We start from the raw sequence: 13,115 nt of genomic DNA on the forward strand, positions 1-13,115 counted from the left end.
GGTTAGGTTATCGGGTTTTGTTCAAGTGACCACCCTCTTTCGATCCCCCACCTCCACCCGCTTGAAAATAATTTTTTTATTGAATTTTATTTGAATTATAGTGTATGAAAATTGTCAAAATAATCAACTTTCAACCCCCATAACTTTTTATGGGGGTGAGACCGCCGCAAATTTTTTATGGGGTTTTACTCAGGTAACCACCTTCTTTTGATCCCCTCTACCCCCTTTCGATCCCCCTACCCCTACCCCTATCTAACCCCCATAATTTTTTATGGGGGTGAGACCGCCACGAACTTTTTATGGTACAGTAGTGGGGGAGACCTTCTAATTCGATCCCACCATCATCTAGACATTTACGAACTTATTCTATTTGTCATTTTAGTTAGCTTTCCTAAAATATCACTTCTGCCTTGCTTAAGTAAAGTTTAAATAATATTCATTAAACAAAAAGTATCACTGGTTTTACTAGTGAAATTACTGGGTCAAATAAGATGGGGCGGGGATTGTATAAGTACTTACTAATTAAAAAAACTATTTTACTACGTAGAAGTATATTTCTACACATATCAGAATAAATCAATAAAATGTTGAAAAGATTATGATTTTTTTAATTTTGGAATATGACTGAGCAACGTGTCTTGCGACCCTATTATTGGTAATAATGATGATTTTGACCAAAGACTAGTAGATCTTCTTCTGGAAACTATTAGTTATATTATATTACAACAAAATTGAAAAGGAAACGACCAATTAGCTACTACAACAACAAGATAAACTAATCGTTAAATTTCACAACATATTGTTGTTCTTGTCGGTTAAAATGATAACGTTAAATAAAAAGTACTCATAACTGTTCTTGTTAAATATTGTGTTTTCGACACGTGCAATTTGCGAAGAAAACATTACGTGTCGTGATCGTCCTTGTTCACGTGAATTTTGGTAAATGATCGTTCGCGATTTATCAAACGAAAAAAAAATACGTGAACTACACCACGACCCATACTGTATATCGTACCTATATCTTCGCATGCCAAACGCAGGCTCAATTCTAACTACTAGCCTCGTCTAATTGTATGTGAAGTCTGCCTAACTAATACTCTGTCTTTAGCACAAATACTCGCGATTTTGTCAACATTCTAATGCGTTTTAACAGAATCTTAGGTCACGAATACAAACGTACTTTTAGGCAACGTTCTACAGTTTCCAAATTCGTTATATAATCAAAATGTGACCATGTTTGGAGAAAAGCCACATGAACAAAGGCTCAAAATTTTGGATTGGCAAGTACATATGAAGACTACAATTTTTGTTAGAAATTTATAGTTGTTGTTACGTCATGCATTACAAAAGCTATAACTTCAGAGCAGAAGTTAAGAATTTTTAAAAAAGATGTACTTTTTACGGATTCTTGGAGAAGAATGAATCGACAGGTTGACTAATGACTCATTTTAGAGTTTCAGTTCTCAACAACCTTTGTACTGTAGTCAAAACAAAGTTTTCGGCTTGTAAAGGAAAAAACTGTTTTTAGCATTTTTTTGGACTAATAACATATTCGCTCAATATAACCGAAGTAACACACAATTGATAATGTAACTGTAGTACAGGCCTCCCAAACTTTAGTTAGTCAGCACTCCCTTTGTGAAAAGAATTAAAAGAACCAATTTATTGGAATTGACTGCGATACAAGGTTCATATATAGGTGTAAATTCATTATAATTACTGATGCGATTTGCTGAAAACTACATCATCATAAGGTTGTCAGTTCTAAGACTGGTTGGACACGCACCTCCACTGTTTCCTATCATAAGCTAATCTTCGCATTTTCCTAAAACTAGAACAATCGACATCCTTAACTATTTGCAAACAGTAATCTAATCTAGATCTACCTCTACTCTTGTTTCTACCTCTAATATGTCTGACTAGACCTTCATGCCTGAGAAGGTGTCCTACCAACCGATCTCACCTACTTCCTATTGACTTCCATAGTCCTCTGTTCTCCTATTCTTTCTAATATCTCTTCATTTGTAACCTTCTCAATCCATGATATCCTCATCATTGGCCTATAACAACACATTTCGAACTTCATTTTTAACCTTTTCTTTTCCGTAGCGCCCACTGTCCATGTTTCGTAACCCTACAGCGCCGCGCTCCAACATACCCCTTTAACAATCTTTTCCGAATTTCTAAATTAACCGTTCACGGGGATAGAAGTGACTTCTTTTTAATGAAGGCGACCCCTGCGATATCCTCTGCTTTATATCCTTACTACTCCTTTCGTCCTGACTTATCTGATTTCCCAGATACCGAAAATCAGCCATTTCTTCGCCTCTGTGCAGTCGTGAGATAAAAAATTATCCGGAGACCACTCGGAAGTTGCGTTTCTGAACTCCCGTTCTACTAGAATGTTTTAAATAAAACTAGTAGCGAATTTTATTCAATATGTTTAATGAGAAGGTTTCTTACATACTAACTAACAAAATTAAATTTACTTAAAAATTAGAGAACAACTAAGAAAGGGGGTGAATGTCTAAATGAAAGATATTATGGTGGTGGATAAATATAGGAATTTCCGTCATATACGAGAGGGTGTTGAGTATAACCAGATATAGAAAAGTTCTGAAAATAGGTATGAAAGAGTTAACAATGAGCCAGGTACTAGTGACAGAAAAACCTCATTTATGCTACCAGGAATTATTGAATTCATCACGTACATTTTGTCTGTATGACCTAAAATGTTTGAAAAAATGTTATAAAGCTGAATTTGACAAAGGAACAAAGAAATTTGAAATGTAATGAAAGTAATTAACAATACTAAATCTAACTAACCGGAAAAGTTTTCGAATTATTAATAAAAATTAATAAAATAATTGTAAAAAATACAGATAATTATTAGCACTTAACAGCCCCCTATTTTCTTATTCGCTCTTTCGTTTCCTTTTCTTTTCCTTGCATACCAGTATTTTTGTTTTACTCTTATTTATTTTCATACAGTACTGTTTTCTCAATACCACTTCCATTTTATTTAAAGCTATCTCTAACTCCTCCTTGCTGGATGTTAATACTGCTATATCATCTGCAAATCTAAGCATACTAATCTTTTGCCCCTGTATATCTATCCCTACAGTTGTACTCGCTAATGATGTTAATCGCGTCTTCGATTAAAAAGTAGAGGTGACAGTGTGCATCCTTGTCTGACTCCCTTCCTAATGTTTACTTCTCTAGGAAAACTTATGAATAACATTTATTCCATTTAATATTAACGCTTCCATGACATCAATATATGTATACATATACCTAAATGTATTAATTCATTGAAATACGGCTAATCGCAAGTTGGTAATATTTATGTGCATCAGGGCAATTTATATCTCTGTTTATTTATTAAATGAAATACATAACATTCTAAGTTTCATTATCGTAATAAGACTCCAATATAAAAGGAAACGAAGCAGTTGGTATATGTTTCAGTTGAAGCAGATACTTCAAACAAATAATTCAATAAAATATAACAGAAATGAACTCTTTCACAGTGTGTTTTTTTGTTTTATGTAAGTATATTTACATAAGTATTATAAATTTACCGAAAACTTGTTTCATGAACGCCAAAAACTGGTGTGGAATAAAAATTGATATAGTTTCGATACTAATTAACATCAAACGAACACGTGATTATTAATTGCGACTTAAAGTAATCGTTGTTTACAATTGTATTAAGATATAATGGTTCATTTGCCATAATTCTCACTTGAATGTTAAATTACCGATCTTTAAAATAAAACTAGGCTGTTTTTAAAGTAATACACATTCGTAGTAAATCGAAATCTTTTTGCGTAATCACTTAACATAATAATTAATTTTCAACTTTAGTAACTACACATGGCGTTCTTATGGACTCTTCCGATTCATCAGAATCTGCAGTAGAATCTTTTAAAACGGAATTTTGGGAAAATGCCCAACAACTTGAAAAACAAGTAGACGATATGGTGGAGGGTATTTGCAAAACTAAAACTGGGGGAAAAGCCGCATTTAAAAAGTTTGTGGTAAGTTTTAATGTAGTAATCGCTTTCTTTATTGCATGCAGTTTAACAAACAAACCTTGATGAGCAAAAGTACAATACCGCAACATGATTGTATATTTGGAGTGATAAGCATTAAGGAAGTTACGTGATAGTAGTCAATTTTAATTTATTTACTTAACCTTTTATGTCGTAAAGTGCTTTTATTACGCTAATCTCGGACGGCTGTACTGATTTATTTATCACATCTGACAGACAGACACGGGAATGATCCTATAAGGATTCCGTTTTTTTATTCGGACGTACCTTCTAACCTGAGAACCAAAATGTTATAATACATTCAAACTGCACATGTAAATTTGTACGCACAATATTTTTTTGTCGAAAGATTTACCTCTTATAAATTTTCCTGCAACCTATAGTAAAGAACTATAGGGTTATTCGGAAAGTCAATTCGTTTTTTTTTTGTGGAAATGAAAGACAGTTTTCGTATAATAAACAAATACCGTTCTGGTCCAACACCTTTTGCCATCTTTCTGGTAGTAGAGCATAATTCCACTTTTCATTCCATTTTTCTTAATCCTGGCTATAATGACTATAATATTGACATTATATATTATGTTTGAGGAAATCAAGAAACAGATAATTGATAATTTTTTCAAAAGATAATGTGATACTGTAGAAGTCTCAAAATTTTAATAGTTTAACATAATAAAAATTAATTCGCAATGTTTTACAAATATATTTAACGTTTGAGACAACAAAAATATTAGAATTCATGTGAATCGTTAGATTGGCCGTAATATAACGTTTGTCGGTTACTTTAGTCTTTTCAATATTTCAATTCAATTCATAGTAAAGGTCTAGATGATGGCCCCTTAGGGGGGAAGGGATGGGGAGACCGAAAGAGGAGGTCTGCCCCAGCACTGTACCATAAAAAGTTAGTGGCGGTCTCACCCTCATAAAAAGTTATAGGGGTTTACAGTTAATAAATATGCCAATTTTTATACATTTCAGGCATGTAAATATTTATATAGTCATTCTTAAACAATATTCAAATGTAAAACTAATTCGAAAATACATAAAAATATTTAGAAAGTTATATAAAACATTATTTAAATATCTTTATCAATAGGGTAGGTTAGGTTAGGTTATCGGGTTTTGTTCAAGTAACCACCCTCTTTCGATCTCCCACTTCCATCCGCTTGAAAATATTTTGTTTTATCGAATTTAATTTGAATTATAGTGTATGAAAATTGTCAAAATAATCAACTTTCAACGCCGCAAATTTTTTATGGGGTTTTACTCAGGTGACCACCCTCTTTCGACCCCCCTTACCCTTTTTCGATTCCCCCTACCACCACCCCCATCTAACCCCCATAACTTTTTATGGGGGTGAGACCGCCATGAACTTTTTATGGCACAGTGGTGGAGGAGAGCCCCTCTTTCGATCCCACCCACCTCAACCCCTTCGGGGGTGGGGGCCATCGTTTAGACAGTTACCCAATTCATCTTTATAACGACTGACTACTTTTTCTGTTAGCAAACCCGTGAAGAACTTTCAACATGTCTTCAAAACGTCGCCGCAGAAAAATTTGAACTTCCTTCTCAAGTATGCAGACAAAAGCGACCACACATACGATCCTGTTTGAATGCTGCAGTTCCCGGATTGATCAAGTGTTTCGATGACGACACTAAATGGTTCATAAGAGACTTTGCAATTGGAAGTATTAATTCCGTTTTCGACTTCATGTGTGAGGACATTTTTGTATCACTTCAAGGTAAAATTTGAAATTTACACGATTATAAACATTAAAAAATTTATTCTAATACTTTTTCAGAACTTATGAATTTAGACGGATTTGATTGTATGGCAAACATGATCAAAAATGAAGTTGCTTTTGATAATTCTACAGACAGGTGCCTACTAAATCTGCTTTCTCCTGAGAACGAATACCTCAACAATCCTTCAAAGCCTTTATTTTGCGAGTAAGTATTTTGTGATCATTTACTTGTAGTATAAAAATGTTTTAAAAATTATTATTCGATTCCCTAGTCCAATTAGATAAACATACGTACTAACACATCATTCCAATGAAAGTATTTAGAAAACCAATAGTTATTTTTTCGAGATTGCAATAAAAATGAAAAAACTGTCAATTTTTTAATCTGATAGTTTAATATTTTTCGATAATTTCATTAGGTACATCGTGTCAATGTACGAAACAAAATTAAACTTTAGTCTTTTATAAATAAATCAATGTTCAACGTACTATGTTTTAGAATACACTAGATAGCTGAAACCTCAAAGCTAAAACAAGACAATAAAATGTCCTAAGACATCTTTGGGATAAAGTTACCTTCCTCAGCGACTGAACACATTTAATGTCTTGTTTGGATTTGAGCTATTTAATGTGTTCTATAACACCGTCATATTTTCCAGTCTTTTAAATAAATAATTTGCTTTCGGTATTTTTACCGTATCTGCCTTTTTATTAGTATAATATGACAAGTATTTTTTCCTTAGTGGATTGAGGACAGTCAAGTCATGCTTTGGCAAAGCAATTCAGGAACAATGTCCTACAAATAATGGGATCCTTCATATAAACCAAGGTTTCATGGATGCCTTACTAAAATTCTGTGTATAATTTATTTTTTTTCACAATAAATATGTCGCCCACTGACGTAGAATTGCATGTATTCTAGAGAGAACAGTTCGATTTTATATGCATTTGTATTATTTAACTAATTGTAAGTGTATAGAAAAAAATGCTCAGAAAAGCATTACAACAATAAACATATAGACCAATATTTGTTTTTAACATTTTATGACGTAATCTGTATTTTTGATTAGATTTAAATATTACTTTTTTGATAAGAACAGAATAAGTCCTTGATGGTTAGCAATTTATCAAATCTACCCTACGTGGATCGCAATTTTGGTCTCATCGGCACACCACGGGCAGTCTCGATAAATCACTGCTTCTATAACATAAACACTTAAAGGTAAGCTATGTCGTCGTCGATTTTCAGTTGGATAAACAGATACCTTAATAACGCCCTTGTCTAACTTATGAAATACTTCAGTTAGTAGTAGATATCAGTAGTTACTGCCGTAACTAGATATTATTTTCTTGGTACAAACATTTCTTCGAAGTAATAAAACTACTTTTTATTAAAAGAACTACCTACATGTTTCGACCAAGCTTTTCGAGGAAGAATGTTGTTCTGAGAATGGCATTTTTACTTTTTCAGACATTATATGTTCTTACCATATACTCCGCCAAATGTTTTCATGAATTTCTTATTATTATTCTTATCAAAAAGAATGGAGAATAAATTCCAATTTTTCCTATTTCGAAAAACAATAAAATGTAAAAGGCGGTTCTGTATTTATATTCCTAAGACATGTAGATACGCTAATTTTATTGTATTTGAGTAAATATACGGACAAGAATATATTGATCTTCTAATGAGAGAGTTTTCTTTCTTTAACGTAGAAAGTTTTCATGATGAATCGACTGTACATTTGTAGAACAAAGTGGAGTATGTAAATGATACACACGGACTGTAATAAATTCCATTGAAAATAAGGTTGGCACTCTACATTCAGTAAATTCAAATGCAAGAAAGATCAAGGGTGAAGTTCCAGAACTTTTCCAATAGAATAAGTTAAATCGATGTCCCTTTATTGGACCAGGGGATGAGCCTGATTCTTTGAAACGTGCTGATATGAGTCACTTTTTATTCTTCGTTTGTCGATCCAGATTTATCTTTGGTCTTCTCGTTTCCCTTTGTTCCAGGGAATAGTGGAGCTATTTTATCCGGCCAGCGAAATATGGTTGATACGAATGGTTTTCCATTATTTTCATTCATCTATTGTATTTTGTCTCCGCTGATATATATTGCGTTTGCGTTTTACATTATGTAGCAGTTGTAAGAAAGCGTATCTGATGGATTGTCACCAGAAAGGCTTCCAATACAAAAAATGATGTACTATTTAGATATTTACAATTTCAACAGAACGGATACATTACTGATTGTGAGACACTGAAAAAATTGGACAAAACGATTTACTTTATATTATTAAAGGCAAAATAATTAAATTTAATTATTATAAATATAATTTTCATTCCACAATATCCTAAAATACCAATAAATAAACCAGACGGTAGAGCAGGCAGTGTTTCTCCACGTTGACAATTTTCTTTTGAAATTTAGGTACCAGTCAGAAAGGAAGCCAGCGTGGCAAGTGGAAACCGTCGACTTTTTGTAACCGAAATATTGAGAATCTTTTAACAACTTTATGAAACATTTTCGGAAACAAATAACTGCAACACTAAAGCTCCCTACTGTTTTTCCGCTTTATCATCGATCTTAAGATCTTTTAATAATGATTTCTACTAGCTGACTTTTGTTCCTGATATCACCAGAATGAGTTTTTGTTTATGATATTGGTTGTTGCTACAATTAAAAATTTATTAGGTATACGATATTGGGTGCATTACAATTTGGACACCTCTTTATTGGATTATTTGTGAATAAGTGCCCGTGTGTGTTTCATAGATGCAACCGATTTTGAGTCTTATTATTACATATCAGGTTTTCCAACCGCTTGTAGAGATGGTATTTTCCAGTACATAGTGTCTGATTAGGATAATCAGGCTTTTAAATATTTCCAGATGTAATTCCATTTGGCCCATAAAAACAATTTACCAGGGGGAATAGTTTGTACCTACTGACAATCGATTTGGTACAGTGTAGAGACTTACGCTTCGGCTGCTATCTTGGAAAGCACACTTTTGTGTTTATTCCGATACCGCCAGGTCTCATAAAAAATACCAGATAATGAATTATATAAAGTAAAAGAATTGATTTTCCGTTTCTATTTAAAACATTTTTCAATTAAGTAATATTTTAAGTGAGATGCAAAGAGGGGATGTTAAGGGAAAGTGTCCTGTCGCTTTTTCTTTTTTTTAAGAAACAAGAAAAAACCCATTCCATTGCCTTTCAATCAAGACTTATTCGGCGGTAAAACTAACAGGCAGACGTTGTCAAACTCAAAACCCGCAGCCGTCTGGACGCGCCTACACCATTTTTTAGATTATGCCTTGTAGCTCGCTTCATGAATTCTTTCTCTGATATTTTCTTCTAGTACGTAAAAATAATCTAACAAAATAGTAATTCGATGTGATCGCATCTTTTGGAGTAAACTGACGAATAAATAATGGAAAAAAGATAAGCTTTGATTGGATTTTTTGGGGTGTCCACTTTGTAAGAGTATTTCCGGCTGTCTCGTCACGCTGAACACAGTTCATCCTGAAATCGCAACTGGTATATATGTACCTACACATTTATTTAACGACAAGAGAGAGACATTCATTGCATGCTAAAATTTTATAGGCTCAATCATAACGGGGAGTTCTTAATGAGAAACCGGATTAAGACAAGTCCCTAAAAAAATACAGCAGCTGCTCTTTCAGTATTTAGGGTGGCAAGGATCACGGGGATCGGTATGGAACTCTGAAACCAGCACATTACAATATCCTGAGCACAATGTACCAAAAAGTAAAGAACGTACAAAAGTCCTCCATTTAGATGGACTACCTCAAGGGCTGTGCAATAAGGGAAGATGAGATATTTGTCGAGTTGGAGCGTGAAATGTTAGAGCCATTAGAAAATTTAATATCTAGCTGAAGTGTATAGGCTAGAATTAGATACAGAATTAATGGAGTCCGTTGACCATAAGCTGAAGACTTCTGGAGTGGAAACTTCAAAATAATACATACAGGTAAAAGGTAATTCGATGATAAGAATTGTAATTTATGAGAAAGCAGGGCAGAGTGTAAAGTTATTTACAGAAAAGATATAGGACGAAATCGGTAAAACCCAGTAATGGTGCAAATCCATATGTTTAGGTCATCTTACAGTAATGAAGCCGTTGATGCAAAATATGCAGATAACTTAAGTTTAGTGCAAGCACAGTTGTAGACTTCAACGAAGTAATAGGTGCAAGTGAAAACGATGTAACAGGTTGTTTTGGATTATGCAACACAAATGATAGGGGAGATAGACTGACAGAATTTTGCCATAAGCATAACTTAACCATCGCGAACACTTTATTAGGGCAGCGCCTTAGAGGGCGGTATACGTGGAAGATGCGAGGTGATTTAGAGAGATATCAGTTACATTACTTTCTTTTTAGACAAAAATTTAGGAGGACTGTAGGAGTTATCCAGGAGCAGATATAGATAGCGATCGAAACCTAGTAGTTACGAAGACTTATAAAAACTGAAACATAAGCCCTGATAGGCGCGGTAAAAGGACCTACAAAATACTACAAGAGGCAGAAGAAACCAAGGACAAGGACATAAAGATTAGATTCACTTAGGTTGGAGGTGCGTGTCTAACCAATCTTTGAACCGATATAGGAATTTGTAACTACAAATTACCACAAAACCTTTAACATACAAATATTAGGTCATAGAAAATACTACAAACGGCACAGTGAACGCCACCTGTAGCACGATGCTACATTTTCTGAAACGCACTGTTAAGACAGCAGGTAAAAGTTGGTCTCTGTTCTGTCGGAGCTGCCTGCGATCCGCGTCTGGCAGTTTTGATAGAATACAGTCCACTTCGAATTATTTTATTAGGTCGTAGAGATAGAATATGGTAGTTACTGTGACTAAATGCCCGCTGACTCAATCATCAGACTATGATCTCGTAAAATACTCTTAGATACTACTACCCTACTTTTCTCACATAAGTAAAACCCGTACAAACACATTCAAAATATGGTCGAAATATTTTAAAGTAATCTCAACCTAAAATTGTCTTTATCATACCATACAATCATTTTAAAAACGATCCTATTAAAGGAAGAGAAAAGACAGATGAAAACAATTATTCAATTATTTACCGCCACATATCCAGATGATCGATTGCTCTTCAGTTATAAATGGTGGCAATGCTTTCACGAGAGTCCAAGTTAAAAGTTCGACTACATCTCAGTTACGTTAAACAGCAACCACGCCACGATGAGCCTCATTTATGAAGAGATTTATCTAGTTTTGTTGTACATGACAAACGCGCATTTATTTGAGCCTCTCGCTGTGTTGACAAATGACTGTTTTATGCCATTGCTTTTAAAAGTCTCGCTTCTCTAAAACATATGGACGTCAAAGTGACTTTTTAAAGCCCTTTTATCAACAAAATCCACTTACAGACATAAAGGATGTATCTGTCATTAATTTTGAAATTGTTCTCATCTTATATGTAAACTAAAAAAAAATATTCCACAGAAATCAATTAAGCGCAGCACAAGCCCATACTTTTAATGACCACTTAAGGTAGATAATGCCATCAAATGTAAATTAAATAGTTAAATTTGATAATGCAATAATGAGAAATACATTCAGCAGATTAAGAAAATACTATTTTATTTAATATCTTAAATATTTTACATTTATTTTTCAACACTTTTTTATCAAGCATGTCTCTGACCATTATTTGTCTCTGAATTCACTAATTTATCGGGCATATCACCACATTATCTGATGACAATTGTTTACTACGCAAGAATTCTTTTAGTTTTGGAAACAGTCGGTAATCGCTAGGGAAAACATCTGGCGAATACAGCGGATGTTTAACTAATTTAGAGCCCGCCTTAGCTATTGTAGCTCATGCAATAGTGGACGTTTGACTGGTTGCTTTATCCTGGTGCAAGAAAGCATCTATACTTAACTTCCTCAACGTTTTTCTTTTTATCAGCTAGTGCAATTAAAATGGCATAATAAGCACTTGTAATTGTGGTTCCTTTTTGCAGGAAAACTACTAATATTACATCTTCAGAATCCCAAAATGCGGATAACATGACCTTCCCTGTTGGTGGCTGCATTCGATTGTGTCCATTCCTTTTTCTGTATTATGGTCTCTAGATTGGAAGCGCGTGTTCAACCAGTCTTAGGACTGACGACCTTATAATGACGATATCTTCCCATTATTCGTATATTGCAAAAGAGATTTCTTTTAAAAGAAAATGTTCACAAGAACAGGAAATACACTCGCCGGTAGTTCATTATTATTCAGACAGTTCTGAGAGCTTATATTTCTGCGATACTGCAGAAGTTCTTTCAACAGCAAACACATTAAATTTTTCGTAGTTTTGGAAACGTAATAGCAATGCCGTCGAGACATATTACACAGGCTGGGTTGCAGGTGGTGAAATATGGGACACTCAAGAACGACAAAGTCAAAGACGAAATGAAACCATCGCAACAAAAAAACAGATGTTGATTTAATTCGGTAAGAATAGGTTAAGATAATTTTAATAGTTTCTTTGAATAAATTAATAGTTACGTTGCAAATATGTCATCAATTATAAAAACTATACCAAAATGGTGGCGCCTAAGCTTACGTAAATAGCGCTAATTATTTACTCGCCTAGCCATATTTGAATGTGAACACTTTTCTGGCTGATCATTGCAATAAATCAGTTTCGATTAGTTATTAAAGCCTTTTCACGAGCTCATTGTAAGAATATGAGTATAGCTCATGTAACATCATCCCATGACCCTTGGATTACTACAAGAACGCAATATATAGGGTGTTCTAAAACTGGGCACTTACTTTAGAAACATCTCGTATATTACAATGTATAAACAGGGACTCCATTAAATATAAAATTAACGCCGAAGGTAAACGGGGTAAGGTCGTAAAAAAACTAATCAACGAAGTAGCTTATATAAAGTGCGAAGATAATTTACTTTTAAAGTTTAATGATGCCCAGAAAGCATTGCAATAAATAAATAAGTGTCGATATTAAAGTTATGCAAGTGCAATTTATTAACAAACGCAATTTCCTATTGACACGTTTACGGGCGATGTTTGGTTAGTTTACGTGCCAAAAGGCCACACGATACGGCCGACCAGTACCTGTACATGATATGAAGTAGATAGCAGCCCACGCTTCTACTTTTTTTTAAATATAATGCAGCAATTGGATGGACATGTCAGATTGCAGTTTGTGAACCATGTTTGTTTGCAATGCTATTAAGCTTTTTTCGGAAATCTTTATTTGTCGTACATATTAATTAA

The 13,115-nt window shown here is 33.9% G+C and overlaps 2 protein-coding genes across 6 annotated transcripts in view; one reads left to right on the forward strand and one right to left on the reverse strand.

Annotated features, from left to right (window-relative positions):
- Positions 1–13,115, reverse strand: part of LOC108738082 (rho guanine nucleotide exchange factor 10) — a 207,177-nt gene that overhangs the window by 120,013 nt on the left and 74,049 nt on the right. The window lies entirely within an intron of this gene.
- Positions 3,438–6,827, forward strand: LOC108738084. The gene is made up of 5 exons (XM_018471327.2): positions 3,438–3,548; positions 3,868–4,040; positions 5,560–5,797; positions 5,858–6,005; positions 6,544–6,827. Exons 1-5 carry the CDS (start codon positions 3,515–3,517, stop codon positions 6,662–6,664), a joined length of 714 nt encoding a protein of 237 aa, XP_018326829.1. The 5' UTR covers positions 3,438–3,514; the 3' UTR covers positions 6,665–6,827.

This window comes from Agrilus planipennis, unplaced genomic scaffold, assembly GCF_000699045.2.
Source record: "Agrilus planipennis isolate EAB-ADULT unplaced genomic scaffold, Apla_2.0 scaffold165, whole genome shotgun sequence".
In the NCBI taxonomy this organism is placed as follows: Eukaryota; Metazoa; Arthropoda; class Insecta; order Coleoptera; family Buprestidae; genus Agrilus; species Agrilus planipennis.

Coding starts and splice junctions, on each gene's coding strand:
- LOC108738084 (XM_018471327.2), top strand. CDS start 3,515: ATGAACTCTTTCACAGTGTGTTTTTTTGTTTTAT. Junction 4,041..5,559: donor CCGCATTTAAAAAGTTTGTG/GTAAGTTTTAAT, acceptor TTTTTCTGTTAG/CAAACCCGTGAAGAACTTTC. Junction 5,798..5,857: donor CATTTTTGTATCACTTCAAG/GTAAAATTTGAA, acceptor ATACTTTTTCAG/AACTTATGAATTTAGACGGA.